A 16,407-nucleotide genomic window follows, 5' to 3' on the forward strand; every position below is an offset into this window, starting at 1 on the left:
GAATTTAGTCTACAAACAATTAAAACATGACAGGTTAACTAACATTTACTGTGATGGATGGAACTAGTATGAAACCTATGTGTGAATGCGATGTTGTCAGAACTTCCATATCTAGGAAAGCTGAGTTCTGGATGTAAAAGAATTTGGTTTGTGTTAAGCTATGAAGTTGATTATTATCAAAAACACATCAGACGCCATCTGTCATGTCTACATACCCACTCAAAGACCCTCGTGATAGATCCGGAATGTCGAAGTCCTCTGACTTACAAGGCACCGAGGTCCGTAGAAGAAACTGCGCCACTACTAGACCGGTCTTAGAGTTGTCTAAGCAACTAACCAACCATAGACAACTGCTTTGGATATTATATATATATATATATATATATATATATATATATATATATATATATATATATATATATATATATATATATATATATTAGATATCAGCCCAATAGCTACAATTAGTTGACTTACATCTAAACTTGAAAGTAGCTGCCGGCTTCTGATCCGCCATCCATTCTTTTGAAAATACCGTGCTGTATTCTGGGAAATGTGAGACCAAGGCCAGGTTACAAGGCACCTCCTGTGTATCCTTGCTCAAATGGGGAACAGACGCCTCGGTAGAACATAAACATTGGAACACGCCTCGGCAGTTCCTGATGACGTATCTCCTAGGCAACCGGGGCGGCACCAAGACATCAAGGCAAGCTTCCTTGGCATTGAGAAACACTCTTAGGCTCCCTATTGGCACACTTTGGCCTTGGCTTGATCAGACTAGACTGGGAGTCGGCAACCCGCGGCTCTTCCATCCATCTGATGCGGCTCTCTGTGCTTGTAAAATAATGAATGGATATTTAAATAAAATGCTTTATATTTTACTGCATTAATTTTATATCTGTAAGCCAATTCTATGTAAAGATTGTCTGAGTAAACCTGAACAGGTCCAACCCAGTCTTACTGTGAGACCGGGTTGACGGGTCATGCTTGTGCGTAATCCTATCGGCACTTCCTGAGCTGACGAGGATGTGAGATTCTGGGATTCTCCTCAGACAGGCTCCTGGATGTGTCGCCACATTGGAGACAAGAACAAGCACTATTCAGCCAAAGTTTCATAATCAGGGAACATTTTCTAAGTGACAAGTCTCGCTTCAGTCGGAGGAATCTTCCTGCATGCGCTCTGGTTCTGCGACGCGCTCCAAGCCCCTCTCCACATCTTCAGCTCGCTGTGTAACTTATGTACACGCTGACAGCGAGCTGCGCTGAGCAGTGTCCAGCTCAGATGTTCAGATGGGAATCATTTCTTGAGTGATTTAGCTACATCTGCGATGAGCGAAGAATAAAATGTCAGTTCGTCTGCATGCGTCGGCGTAATTCTTTCTATTCTTTCTCCGTCAAAATAAACGGTCAAATACGGGAACTATCCGGTCAACACAAGCCCTGCTTTTAACTGTTCTGTTTTCTTGTGAAAATTGTTACAAAGAGATATAATTTAACTTGATTACCACCAGAGCCAGACGCACTGCGCCGTTATCTCCGTCGCTGTAAATGAGGGAAAAACAAAATGATCTGATCCTTTTCTGACCTTCCCCACCTACAAAGTTTAATTACAACAATCAAACGTGACAGAGCCTGGATTTGTATTCTGAACAGTCTAAACATGTTTTAAAAAGAAACGTATGACAAAAGTGGCTCCTGCTCAGTAAAACCACCAACAGGGTGAAAAAATATCAAAATATTGTAGGCAGAGACGGGCTACAACTTCTGGATCCACTTTATATAAATAGTTTTATTGATTATCTTCTTATGAAAAACAGCTTTGACGTACACGAGCGACTGGTACCGGCTGCTGTCACCTGTTGTGGGCAGCTCTCTGCTGTCTGAGGGTAGGCCCCGCCCACAACGCCGCGGCTGCTGTGGCTCCCAGTGTTTTCTTTACTGTGGGAAATGGGTAATAATGGCTCTTTGATGGGAACAGGTTGCCGACCCCTAGACTAGACATTAGCTCACTATTCCTGTTGAACATAAACACTGATTCTCTAAATAGATGCTGTTAAGGATCTAAGCTATAAAAGAAGATGAGATTTATCTTCAAAGCGGCTGAGATGCCCAATACTTTGTATTAAATTTGATTTTAGTTTGTTATAAATCTGTATAAATACTGGTCTCTTCACACTCCTATTGATTCAGATTACACAACATAACCAACTTCTGACAATTCTTACTTTTTTCCCCCTCCTCCCTTCATCTTCCTCCTCCTTTGACTTCCTACACAACAGCAGAAGACAGACAACAGTGGTGCTTATGGAGGCCAAGAAGTCATGCAAATTAACGTCAGTCAGTGTCGTTGTATTTTGGCCCTCCTGAGCCCCTGTAGGGAGGAGGTGTGGGGCCAACTGAGAATAATTGGGCTTTAGATGATTAGCGAACAGGACCTCATGCTGGAAAGGGGGAAGAGAAAGAGAGCTGCTGAAGTAGTAGAAGTGAGAAAGTAGGATAAGATAGAGAGAGCAGAAGGAATTTGACAATATGTTCAGAGGAAAAGGAGGGAGCAGTGATGTATGGTTATGAATTATGCTGCTTGTATCCGCAGCTTTGTGTCATCTGCACCCTCACTCCAATGTTCATCTGTCCCAAATTCATTTGTTTTTATTTAGATACAAGGACACAACACTGAATCTGATTTATTTTAAGAAATCTTCTAATTGGTTTAAACTTGGGTCTCTATTTCTCTCAGGGGATCTCTGTTCTGCTGCAGTAACAACAGCGGTCATTAGGTTTTTGTGCTGAAGTCTTTGAAATGCAAAAAGAATGCAAGCAGCCTTACAGCCGTGCTCGTACAGATGTTTTGTTTTCAGTAGTAAGAATGAAAAACTCTGTAAACTGTAAAAGTGTAGGCTGCTAGTTGACCTTGGAACAAAATATTGAGGCTTTGAGGAGCTATATCTGCTTCTTTGTTTTACTTTGGGAGGGAAATTACAATATGTTCTGCAGGCAATTTAATTTTATCCTTGCTTTTATTGTTAAGACAACTAGCAAGCACAACAAGTATAATAATACTCATCTTCACTAAATATTCTCTCTTCCTGTAATTAAATGCATGTTACACGTTAAATATATATATATTTTATTTATTTATTTTTATTTTAATGAGTGTTTTAATCAGAGACAGAGAAACTATTAGCACAACAGTTCACTTTATTTGTGGGTGCACTCATTTACTGTAGCTGCTTTGCTCCGGCCTTAACTAAGGCTGAAAAGTTCCTAATGTCCAAATATGGTCACTTCTGGTTCCACAAAAAAGATAGAAAGTCAATCATCTATCTCGTTTTCAATGAACATTTAATAAAAAAGAAAGACATCTGTCTTTAAAGATCGGCAGACCAAGACTTGTAATCAATTTATTTTGTTCAGATTTTACTATAGATTCAGAAAAAGTATAAACACTTAGATTAGATTTTAAGACATCTACTTTTCCCTCCTACTGGTTGAAAGCAAAATTACAACGGTCGTAAACAACCCTGCCATGGCCTGCTCCCTGCTCTAGCTAGTGCTGAGAAAGTGACTCAAGACAACTTTATTAGTCCCCGAGGGGCAATTCGAGACAGCATTGTGAAGCAGCCGGCACTAAAATCTCTAAATTCTAAAAACACAACCAATTAACACATTTGTAAAACCCATAAAACCTAAATACGCATTCATGTCATAACCTCACATGTGAATGACCAACAATGAGTAAACCTTTGCTCACACACACAAATACACATGCATACATGTAACTACATGCATGCACACATACAAGTAATGCACACGCCCCCTATCTGCACTGAGAATTAAGAAGAAGCACAGCTCTGGGAACAAAGGAACTTCTGCTCCTCTGTGTTTTACAGCATGGGCATCGAAGTCGGCGTTTGGAGGGCAGCCACTTGAAAACAGTATGAAGAGGGTGTGATGGGTCTTTAATGATTCTCTGTGCTACACTTCCTGTGTGCTGGTCACATTGAGAAGTTAAGTTTCGCAGAGGTAGTCCAGTGCTAATGGTAACATGAGTCAACTTATTCTAAATAAGCCACAAAGTAAAAATATCAGGGTGTGAATTATGAGGCAACGAAAGATGATGGACTCTCCAAGAAGCCATCAACTGACATCCCACGGGGGAGCCCTCCATTCGCTGCCACAGTGTCCCACAAATGCCCCCCCATGGATATTAGACTGACGAGCTCCATCATGATGCCAACAAAAAAAAAGCAAAACTCTCCTTCTTTTTCTTATTATTATTGCAAAGATTGATAAGCTGCTGAATCAACAACTGATTCAAATGTATTGTTGCAGAGAAACCACTAAAACATGCTGCAAACTGGCCCTCCAGGACCATGATTGAGAACCATTGTATTAGCTATTGGCACAGTAAACACCTGTGGCTGTAAAGCAGGTAGAGACCTCCCATAAATGTTCCGACTGGAACAACTAAACTGTTGTTGTGCAGTTTCTGGTCAGCAGACGACTACAGGGTACTCTCTAATGAGAAGTTGCTCAAGACCCACTGAAACCAGTTTGAAAGCAAGAGCTTATAGAGTTGAAAACTCTTTTGTGTTGCTTTAATAATGATGACATAACTTTGATTTACAGCGTAAGACATAAAAGCTGTGCTGCAGCCAGACATCAGGGGGACAGGTGTTTGCTCAGGATTCAGCTTCTGGAATCTGGTTGGATGTCGGCAACTACCGAGTATTTACAGGTCGTGGATGAGACAGTTGTGTTTATGTTAATAAAGTTTGAAGACATGTTCATCAAAAGCATCTTTCAGAGGGTCTGCTGGGAACGTCTGGCAGAGTCTCCTGTCAGAAGGAGCTTCAACTCCCACCTCCGATAGAAATTCTAGGTGCAGCCAAGATGTTGAGGGCATCCGTTTTGGTGGCTTGAAGGTCGGGTCTCTGCTTTATGCAGATGATGTGGTCCTTTCGGCATAATCAGAATGTGATTTCTGGCTTTCACTGGAGCAGTTCACAGCCGAGTGTGAAGCAGCTGGGATGAGGATCAGCTCCTCTAAATCTGAGACCATGGTCTTGATTCGGAAAAGGGTAGAATGCCTTCTCCGGGTCAGGGATGAGGTCCTGCCCCAAGTGGAGGAGTTCCAAGTATCTCAGGGTCTTGTTCACCAGTGAGGGAAAACTGGAGCGTGAGATCGATAGGTGGATTGGTGCTGCATCTGCAGTGATGCAGGCGTTGTACCGGTCTGTCGTGGTGAAGAGAGAGCTGAGTCAGAAGGCGAAGCTCTTGATTTACCGGTGGATCTACGTTCCTACCCTCACCTATGGTCATGAGCTTTGGGTAGTGACCGAAAGAACGAGATCACGGATACAAGCGGTCAAAATTATTTTCTCCGAAGAGTGGCTGGGCTCTCCCTTAGAGATAGGGTGAGAAGCTCGGTCATCCGGGAGGGGCTCGGAGTAGACCCGCTGCTCCTCCACATCGAGAGGAGCCAGTTGAGGTGGCTTGGGCATCTGGTCAGGATGCCTCCTGGACGCCTCCCTGGTGAGGTTTTCTGGGCTCATCCAACCAGAAGGAGGCCTAAAAGGAGACCCAGGACACGTTGGAGGAAGTATGTCTCTCACCTGGCCAGGGAACGCCTTGGGATTCCCCCGGAGGAGCTGTCCCAAGCGGCTGGGGAGAGGGAAGTCTGGGCCTCTCGACTTAGGCTACTGCCCCCGCGACCCGACAGGATAAGCGGATGAAAATGGCTGGATGGATGGGCATTTTTGGCTTGTGGGAGGAAACTGGACCATCCAGAGAAAACCCATGTATGCATAATGAAAACATACAAAAACCACATAGACCGGCTGCAGCAGGCATTCGAACATGCTACTTTCTTCCTGCAAGGCAACAGTGCTGCAAACTATGTCAGCAGGCAAATAAAAGGTCATTTGTGATTAAATTTTAAAGTCATATAAACCTTTTTTTTTTTACTTTCAAATATATACATAAAAGAATGATTGCTGTGGGGCAAACAAATAAAATAGCACTTTTTAGTGCTCAAATTTTTTTTTTACTGAAATATTTTCTGTTTAATTTGTAAAAACGTTTACCTGACATTTCAGTTTTTGGTAGATAATCATTTGAAAATTCACATGTTCAAAGCAAAAGTAGATCACTACTAGGTAGACTGTCAGCTCATCAAATGAGAAGAAACTATGACATACTTACAGAGGAGGAAATCTGCTTTGACCTTTTCACACAAGGCATTTAGACCTCGACATGCTTCTCATTGCCCTTTACAGCAACGTCTATGTTCACACTCACACACACATATCACAGAGACACAAAGCAGTTGTAAAACTTAATGATACATGGATTTATGTGAAGATTCCCTGAAATATCCACAAAAAACTGATGAAACACTTGTTTTCCCTGCAGCTTGACCCATCACTCAGACAGATAGTACATGTTACAACTGTCAGACATTACAACTGTGAGTGTGCGTGCGTGCGTGCGTGTGTGTGTGTGTGTGTGTGTGTGTCGGACCAGTGACAGGCATGGAAGTAGCTTGTTGAACTAATAGCCTAACTAATGTGTCCACACCCCCACCCCAACACTGACATATACGCACTACGCAGAGATGAGGGAGGGAGGAGAGGATGAAAAGGAGAAGAGAAGAGAGTTGACAAGCGGCAGACCCTATTGCCCTCCGGTCTGACTCCGTCTGTCTCCCCTTTGCTCCTAGACGGTTTGTCTCTAAGGATTGTGCTATGATGAATAGGCCTGTCTACGTGAACACAGTGGAGACCAATTAGAGAAAGAATGAAGGAAAAGAAGAGAAGAGATGGAACCAGGAAAACATAGAGAGAAACTAACAAAAAAGAGACAGAAAAGGAAAAAGAGGAGATGGAGAACAAGAACAGATGCTGGAAAGAGGTAGAATTTCAGAGGATGTGATTGAAGTTTACAGTTTAAGACACTGCATGTCGGGAATGTTTCCTATGCGTGCGTGCGTGCGTGCGTGCGTGTGTGTGTGTGTGTGTGTGTGTGTGTGTGCCTGCCGTCAGCTGAGGGAGAGGCTATGACAGCCTTTGACAAAACTAAAAGAATCTTTCACCTTTATTCTGTTTCTCCTTCAAAATTGTGTTGATTATTTATTCTCTTTGAGAAAGCCTAATCAAGTTAGCTTAGAACAAAAGAAATATCCTAAAGTCATTACTAAAGACCTAAAAATCACACTCAAGTACCAAAGTGCAGAGAACAATTTCAGAGCAATGCTCTCTACCACACATTGGTAAAGAGTTTAACAAAGCAGCCCTGAGATTTGCATTGTTTAGCCTCTTCATCAAATATAGTTGTTTTTGAGTCTTCCTAATAATGCTGGCTGTGTTTGTGGCCCATATAAGGTCAGGTGCAGGTCTGGACATTTAGCTGATTTTACCTCTTCCAGTGATGAGTGGTTATGGTGTGAGCCTTGAACCCATCAGAAAACTCCTGTCTCCATGTACAGTAGATGAACTCATCATTTTTGGAGAACTAATCAATAACAGCAGAGTCATCTGCAAACTTGGCAAACAATAGGATTTCTAGGATATCTTGCATAACAGCCATATGTGATTAGCATGTACAGGAGGAGACTTTGGTCACAACCCTGAGGAATGCCAGCATTGAATACAATGGTAGGATGGCAAACTCCCAGGTATACATTCTGTACTGCTACTGGAGAGGCTGAGAGACTGGGTAGGCCTATCAGGAACTGCTCTGGAGTGGTTCTCCCCTTTTCTCTCAGAGCGCTCCTTTTATGTCGCCGTCTCCAACTTTAGGTCCTCCCCCCACCTCTCTTACCCATGGTGTCCCACAAGTTTCTGTGCTGGGGCCTCTGCTCTTCCTCCTCTATCTGCTTCCTCTTCAGCACATTCTGAGCTCCTTCAAAGGAATCTCCTACCATCTTTATGCAGATGACATCCAACTGTACATCTCCTTTAAGCCCCATGAGATGTCTAAGCTGCAGCTGTTACACACCTGCTTAGACTCTATTAAAACCTGGATGGCTGGGAGCTTTCTTCAGCTGAATGAAGATAAGACTGAGATCCTCATCTGTGCCCCAGACAAGCTAGTTCCCAAAGTCAGAGACTCTCTTGGTCAGCTTGCTTCTCACACCAAACCTTCCGTCAGGAATCTTGGCGTGACCTTTGACCCAGCTCTCACCCTGGATTCTCATGTCAGTTCTCTTGTTGGCTCTTCCTTCTTCCATCTCAGGAACGTTGCTAAGCTGAGTCCCATTCTGTCCCGCTCTGAACTTGAGACAGTTCTCCACACCTTCATCTCCTCACGCTTAGACTACTGTAACTCTCTTTTCACGTGTCTGAGCAGAACCTCCCTGAACCGTCTACAGGTGGTTCAGAATGCCTGTGCTCGGCTTCTGACCAAGTCCTCCAAACACACCCACATCACCCGGCGTCTCCTCCAGCTTCATTGGCTGCCAGTCAACTTCAGGGTTCATTTCAACATCCTGGTTCTGGTCTATAGGGCCTTACATGGACAAGCACCATCTTACATTGGTGATCTTCTCAGTCCCTACACCCCCAGCAGGTCCCTGAGGTCCAGTGACCAAAGCCTACTGGTTGTGCAGCACCAGGCTAAAGGTCAAAGGTGACAGATCATCTGCTGCTGTGGCCCTCAGACTCTGGAGCTCTCTCCCCCTGAGCCTGAGATCAGTGGACTCAGTGGTCTCCTTTAAAATGCAGCTGAAGACTCACTTGTTCAAGCTGGCTTTTGTATGACCTTCTTCACCACCCTCTCTTTATTCTGCTCTCCCCACCTATTCCACCTTCCTCAGGATCCACTGATTTCCCTCTTTCCTGTTCACTCTCTCTCTTTCTTAACATTTTTCAATCACAATTGTCTATTTTTTTGCTCATTTTAAATATATTTTACCCATTTTCTAAATTCTTTTTTTTTTTTTACATTTTTTGTTTTCAGTGCCTTGTGATTTTTATCTTGAGAGGCGCTACAGAAATTATTTTCTTCTTCTAAAAAGAGCTGTTTATTTTCTGTCTGTACTGTTTGACAGTCTTGATTCCATAATCATTGAATCTTTAAGAGACATGTGGCTCTCATTGCCTCAGAAAGAAACATTCCTTGGCTGTATGTTGCTTGTTTGAGCAGAAAACATCAGGTGAGAAACTACAGGTAAAATAAAAACATCTAGACCAAAAGTAACGTCTCTCCTTGGGCTGTAACACTCATTCACCAACATTCAGTGTCTAAATACTGATAGTTTCTGATGTGGTTAGGCTGTGTTCTTGTTTCTGAACCACAAGCACATCTGAGAAGATCTTGGCGAAATAACAGGAGTGGCACCTCCTCTTTCATTATTTTCATATTTGACAATAAATCTATTTGACCTTTTCTTGGGTGTGGGTGGGACAACAGCACCTCAATATACCAACTTGCCAGTTCAGTTAAAAAAGAAAACTGTTTTATTCACTTTCTCAATGTTCTTATATAATTGGCATTTCATAACCTAAACGTAACGTAAATATGCAAGAGTGAAGGTGTGCACAGTAAAACTATTTAGGACAAAATATCTGATCTAATAAAGTTAGAAAAATACATTTTCATTGTTGCTTGTGTAAGAGATAGAATGGTTTCATTTAGTCATCTCAGTGCATCGACTTTTTAGGATGATGGCTTATGAAACCGGTGGGATGTGGTTCAAAAGAAACCAAATCAACCTATGCAGTTCCACCCAGTGTCTCTTCCCCTTTCCTGTCTGGAAAGTGTTGCAGGTGAGAGGGTGAAGTCAGTCACAGGATGGGAGGCTAGGTGAGGTGTGATGCATGAGAGAAACCATGCATCTAGATGTAGACTGAAAATTTGTCATTCAATATATTCACAAAAATCACAATATTAAGAGGTAAAAATCATGGGGATAGATAACCCTCCCACTGTCTTTATGGGTGACCCCCGCGAGGAAAGTTGACCATTGAGCAGGGTTGATGGTTTATCTCTTGGGTCCATGTGGCAGGGGTGAGGAGTGAGCACCACCTCACTGCATCACAAATGCTACAGTCGAACAATAATCAGACATTTTTTTCACTCTTCGTCTTCGTCTTCGTCTTCATCCGCTTATCCGGGTCCGGGTCGCGGGGGCAGCATCCCAATTAGGGAGCTCCAGGCCGTCCTCTCCCTGGCCTTGTCCACCAGCTCCTCTGGCAGGACCCCAAGGCGTTCCCGGACCAGATTGGAGATGTAACCTCTCCAACGTGTCCTGGGTCGACCCGGGGGCCTCCTGCCGGCAGGACATGCCCGAAACACCTCCCCGGGGAGGCGTCCAGGAGGCATCCTGACCAGATGCCCAAACCACCTCAACTGGCTCCTTTCGATCCGGAGGAGCAGCGGTTCTACTCCGAGTCCCTCCCGAATGTCCGAGCTCCTCACCCTATCTCTAAGGCTGAGCCCGGCCACCCTACGGAGGAAACTCATTTCGGCCGCTTGTATCCGCGATCTCGTTCTTTCGGTCATTACCCAAAGCTCATGACCATAGGTGAGGATTGGGACGTAGATCGACCGGTAAATCGAGAGCCTGGCTTTCTGGCTCAGCTCCCTCTTCCCCACGACAGATCGGCTCAGCGTCCGCATCACTGCAGACGCCGAACCAATCCGCCTGTCGATCTCCCGATCCCTCCTACCCTCACTCGTGAACAAGACCCCGAGATACTTAAACTCCTCCACTTGAGGTAGGACCTCTCCCCCGACCCGGAGGTGGCAAGCCACCCTTTTCCGGTCGAGAACCATGGTCTCAGATTTGGAGGTGCTGATCCTCATCCCAGCCGCTTCACATTCGGCCGCGAACCTACCCAGCAAGAGCTGAAGGTCAGAGCTGGATGAAGCTAGGAGGACCACATCATCCGCAAAAAGCAGAGACGAGATTCTCCTGCCACCAAACTCGACACACTCCACACCACGGCTGCGTCTAGAAATTCTGTCCATAAAAGTGATGAACAGAACCGGTGACAAAGGGCAGCCCTGGCGGAGTCCAACCCTCACCAGGAACAGGTCCGACTTACTACCGGCTATGCGGACCAAACTCACGCTCCTCTGGTAAAGGGACTGAATGGCCCTTAACAGAAAGCCACCCACCCCATACTCCTGGAGCGTCCCCCACAGGGTGCCCCTGGGGACACGGTCATAAGCCTTCTCCAAATCCACAAAGCACATGTGGATTGGTTGGGCAAACTCCCATGCCCCCTCCATCACCCTTGCAAGGGTATAGAGCTGGTCCACAGTTCCACGGCCAGGACGAAAACCACATTGCTCCTCCTCTATCTGAGATTCAACTATCGATCGGACCCTCCTCTCCAGTACCTTGGCGTAGACCTTTCCAGGGAGGCTGAGGAGTGTGATCCCCCTATAGTTGGAACACACCCTCAGGTCACCCTTCTTAAAGATGGGGACCACCACCCCGGTCTGCCACTCCCTAGGAACTGCCCCCGATGACCACGCAATGTTGTAGAGACGTGTCAACCATGACAGCCCTTCAACATCCATAGCCTTGAGATACCCAGGACGAACCTCATCCGCCCCCAGGGCTCCGCCGCTGTGTAGTTGTTTGACTACCTCAGCAACTTCTGCCCCCGAGATCGGACAGTCCATCCCCAGGCCTCCCAGCTCTGGTTCCTCCTCGGAATGCGCATTGGTGGGATTGAGGAGCTCCTCAAAGTATTCCTTCCACCGTCCGACTATAGCCTCAGTTGACGTCAGCAGCTCCCCATCCCCACTGTAAACAGTGTGAGCGAGTTGCTGCCTTCCTCTCCTGAGGCGCCGGACAGTTTGCCAGAACCTCTTTGGAGCCGATCGATAGTCTTTCTCCATGGCCTCACCAAACTCCTCCCACGCCCGAGATTTTGCCTCGGAAACTGCCACTGCTGCACCCCGCTTGGCTATCCGGTACCTGTCTGCTGCCTCCGGAGACCCACAGACCAGCCACGCCCTGTAGGCCTCCTTCTTCAGCCTGACGGCTCCCCGAACCTCTGGTGTCCACCAGCGGGTACGGGGGTTGCCACCACGACTGGCACCGGCCACCTTACGACCACAGCTAGCAACAGCCGCCTCGACAATCGCAGAGTGGAACAAGGCCCACTCGGACTCAATGTCCCCCACTGCTCTCGGGACGTGGTCAAAGCTCTGCCGGAGGTGGGAGTTGAAGACCGTCTTGACAGGTTCTTCTGCCAGGCGTTCCCAGCAGACCCTCACTATGCGTTTGGGTCTGCCAGGTCTACGCGGCATGTTCCCTTGCCATCTGATCCAACTCACCACCAGGTGGTGATCAGTTGACAGCTCCGCCCCTCTCTTCACTCGGGTGTCCAAAACATACGGCCGCAGGTCAGATGATACGACTACAAAATCTATCATCGACCTGTGACCTAGGCTGCCCTGGTACCAAGTGTACCGGTGGCCATCCTTATGTTCGAACATGGTGTTCGTTATGGCCAAACTGCGCACAGAAGTCCAATAACAAAACACCGCTCGAGTTCAGATTAGGTGGGCCGTTCCTCCCAATCACACCCCTCCAGATCAAGCTGTCATTGCCCACGTGAGCATTGAAGTCCCCCAGCAGGACAATGGAGTCCCCGATGGAGCACTATCTAGCACTCGTCCCAGGGACTCCAAAAAGGGTGGGTACTCTGAACTGATATTTGGCCCATAAGCACAAACAACAGTCAGGACCCGTTCCCCGACCCGAAGACGCAAGGAAGCTACCCTCTTGTCCCCCGGGGTAAACCCCAACACACAGGCAGAGAGTCTCGGGGCTAACAAAAAGCCAACCCCAGCCCTCCGCCTCTCACCCGGAGCAACTCCAGCAAAGTAGAGTGTCCAACCCCTCTCCAGGTCTCGGGTTCCAGAGCCAATGCAATGTGTCGAGGTGAGTCCGACTATATCTAGCCGGTACCGCTCAACCTCTGCCACAAGCTCCGGCTCCTTCCCCGCCAGCGAGGTGACGTTCCATGTCCCAAAAACTAGTTTTCTTGTCCGGGGATTGGACCGCCAAGGCTCCCGCCTTGGTCTGCCACCCGATTCGCATTGCACCGGACCCTTCATGTTCCTCCTGCGGGTGGTGGGTCCACAGTTGGACGAGCCCATGTATCCGGTTCGAGCTGGGCCCGGCCGGGCCCCATGGGCGAAAGCCCGGCCACCAGGCGCTCGCTCACGGGCCCCAACCCCAGGCCTGGCTCCAGGGTGGGACCCCGGTAACCCTCCGGGCCGGGTACTCCGACTCTTCGTTTTAACCGCCATGAAAGATCCTTCGAACCGTTCTTTGTCTCACCCTTCACCTAAGACCAATTTGTCATGGGAGACCCTACCAGGGGCACTAAGTGCCCCAGACAACATAGCTCCTAGGATCATTAGGGCACTCAAACTCCTCCACCACGATAAGGTGACGGTTCAAGGAGGAGTTTTTTTTTTCACTCTTATTTGCAAATATCTTTATTCTATTTTTTAAGTGAAAGACTGGGTTTAGTTGGACTAAAAAAATCTAATCTAAACATTTGCATCTCTCACACTGACGATTGACCTCCATGCCTCGCCCTCCCGCTCCTGCAAACAATCCCATGTCATCCTCTTTTCCTCGTCTCTTCTAGACAATTATAAACACCCCACTCCTCACTTACCATCAACAATTAAACCGCACAGATGCAGGCTACTTCAAAGGCAGAGATGAGACAGAGACTGAAGTGGGAGGAAACAAATCTGAGTGGAATGAAGTCAAGCCGACGGTGGCGGAGAGGGAGGCAGGCTGACAGAACAATTAAGGTTTTTAATTCTCTGCTTGAGTAGACCAGGCCAGTCTTTATGCTAATTAGGATGCCACAACCATGTAATAAAACTCCATGATCCAGCCTCATTTCCCTTCAGTCTTTGAGACACACAAAGTTCATCCTTCATCGTAAGAGTTCTGATAAAAGTGGTTGATATTCTGCCCTCCTCCCTGAGAGCCGGAGCTTGTCTGCACACACGGTTTACTGGTTGGACATGCGTTGTCTCGTGTAGTTTCCCTCCCTGTTAACTCCCTTTATTAGTGTTTTTCAGGAATGTGGTTCGAATGTCTTGCACCGCTAGCCTCCAACGAATACACGCGCACACATTAACAGCACTGACACACCGTGGATATTTTCTGTTGCTCTTCATCTCCATTTGACAGACACATCTAATGATAACAGCTGCAGATCGGCCGGGGAAAGCAGCACAACAATCCTCAGATAATTGGGAGGACACATTTTACGATGGCGAGAGAGAAAATGAGAGGGATGGATAAGTGGACAACGGCAGGCCGTTTGTTAAAGTAGCATATATATTTTCGCCCTCAATTAGATCACAGGGACTCACACTGGTGTCTTTATTTTTCTTTCATATAAAAAGTCTCAGAACCAATTTACACACAGAATAAATGCTAAAAAAGCAAAGGAAATCAGCCACTGGTTCACATTCATTAAATGAAGGTAAAGTCAGTTTCAAAACAAGGAAGGTGAGTTGTTGTATTTTTGTTGTTTTTTTTTGGGGGGGGGGGGGGGGAGGAATTCACAAGGAGAACAACTAAATCAACCATGTGCACCTTTATGACTAAGCCTCATGTTGGTGTTTCTTGAAAAATCTTCTACTCTCATCTGATGGAATGTTGTTTTTACTTCATTTTGTTTCACAGCGTCGCGGTCAGACTTCTTGTGCAGCATGAGGGTCGAAATGGCCACCACTCCCACCACCAAGGCCATGTGAAGCAGGTACAGGACAACATGGAGGCACGTCAGAAAAAGGGAGATGAGGATCATGGCGACACACCAAGGGACAGTCAGGATCAGCAGCAGGGACTGATGGAGAGCACCGAGGACAAGAGACGGGAGGGACACGACAAATCTGAGCAGCGTGGAGGTCATCCAGGTGTACAGAGACAGAGGGGATAGGAGGACAGAAACCACCGCCTCACTAAGGGATACGGCCTAGGAGTGGAAAAGTACAAGAAAAAGAAAGCTGGACTTACTTTTCTACATGCAGCTAACAGAGTCCTTGTTTGGTCATTGGAGGGTTGAGTTTCTCTTCATCCGCCCAGGTTCTTATTGTTTATTTGATTACTGATGCGGTTTAGAAAACTAAAACATAGTGAATGCTCTTAAACCGAAGGAGATTTGAGTTTAGTTTTTCTTTTTCTAATCCCTCAGATTTACAGCAGAGCAGAAGAGTTTACAGCACGTCTTCATTGACCTACCTCACAAACATTTCCACTGGTGCTTGACCTCTGGGCCTTCTGCAGCCCTGCAAAAAATAAGCAGTTTACAAGCGCGCCGACAAAATAACAAAAGGCACATATGCCTACCGGAAGAGAAACAGTAAAGGAAAACTCACATAGAAAAAGAAGAATGAGAGAAACAGCCAGAAGGAGCCTCATTTTTCACAGAAACCTGCAAAACACCAAACTGCAACAGCTGTACTAATCTGTCTGAACTCCACCAAGACCACAGTCAAACGTCAGTCTGATCACACGCCAGCTCAGCAACACTGTTGATTTTACTTACCCAACAGAGATGACTCACTCCCACAAAACCAGACTGCTCTGCAAAGTCTTTCCAGACTTAATCAACTAATCCTCTTTTTCTGTGACACAGGCCCACTTGTTCTGGTGTTGAAACAATCAGGAACTGATGACCGGCTCCAGTTTGAGTTCAGGGAATACAGGCGCCACCTGGTAGAAGGGAGGGACACAAACATGCCACGCAATGTCAAGATTTAATTCAACTTATAATTAATGAACCTGACATTTGTGCTAAAATAACTACATTTGGTTAAAGATAATCACAGAAAGTTAGTGCACAAAGAAAAGATTAGTTTACTTTTATCATCTTCTCCTTTCCAGAAACAAGAGCTTCTTCAGTTCAGACATAACTCAGTGTCTTTCACTTGCTCCCAGAAGGAGTCATTATACCACTGGAGTGGACTGAGAAGGGCTTTTATTTTTGAAAATACACTCCAACCTTCACCTCTGTCATAAAAAAAATAATCATTTCACCTCCAAGCATCTTTCAGACTCCCATTAGGTTAAACCCCATCCTTATTATCAGCTGAACCCACAATTACCCCTTTTCCTCCCTGCTGAGACACCAAGGAGAACCTGCCACAAATCAGCTGCAGCACTGACGTTTTGTCTGGAAACACAACAGAGGGAGAATTATAGAAGAACAATAGATGGCTGCAGTTTGAAGGAGCTAGGTCAGAGCTACGGCACTGTGAAGGGCATTTCTTCTGGTTAGAGCAAACTTACAAAACTGTTTTCAAAGATTCATTCACAAAGGGAAAAATCTATGTAAACATAACGGACCCATTTGAGAAATCACCGACTACGATGAACTACGTTATCTGCAAAGCTGAATTCAGTTT

The 16,407-nt window shown here is 46.0% G+C and overlaps 1 protein-coding gene across 6 annotated transcripts in view; it reads right to left on the reverse strand.

Moving 5' to 3' along the window:
• Positions 1-15,944, reverse strand: part of LOC139070818 (uncharacterized) — a 31,671-nt gene extending 15,727 nt beyond the window's left edge. For 2 of the 6 annotated variants that reach the window (XM_070553825.1, XM_070553826.1), the window contains exons 1-5: positions 15,864-15,942; positions 15,549-15,715; positions 15,379-15,434; positions 15,242-15,288; positions 14,594-14,975 (exon numbers count right to left, since the gene is read on the reverse strand). In XM_070553825.1, coding sequence (XP_070409926.1) covers positions 14,594-14,975; positions 15,242-15,288; positions 15,379-15,421 — 472 coding nt within the window. In that variant the 5' untranslated portion in view covers positions 15,422-15,434; positions 15,549-15,715; positions 15,864-15,942. Of the gene's footprint in view, positions 1-14,593; positions 14,976-15,241; positions 15,289-15,378; positions 15,450-15,548; positions 15,716-15,863 lie in introns of all 6 variants that reach the window. The other 4 variants (XM_070553828.1, XM_070553824.1, XM_070553823.1 and 1 more) reach the window with 4 other exon arrangements.
• Between the last annotated feature and the right edge of the window lie 463 nt (positions 15,945-16,407).

The sequence above is a fragment of the Nothobranchius furzeri genome, chromosome 7, assembly GCF_043380555.1.
Source record: "Nothobranchius furzeri strain GRZ-AD chromosome 7, NfurGRZ-RIMD1, whole genome shotgun sequence".
In the NCBI taxonomy this organism is placed as follows: Eukaryota; Metazoa; Chordata; class Actinopteri; order Cyprinodontiformes; family Nothobranchiidae; genus Nothobranchius; species Nothobranchius furzeri.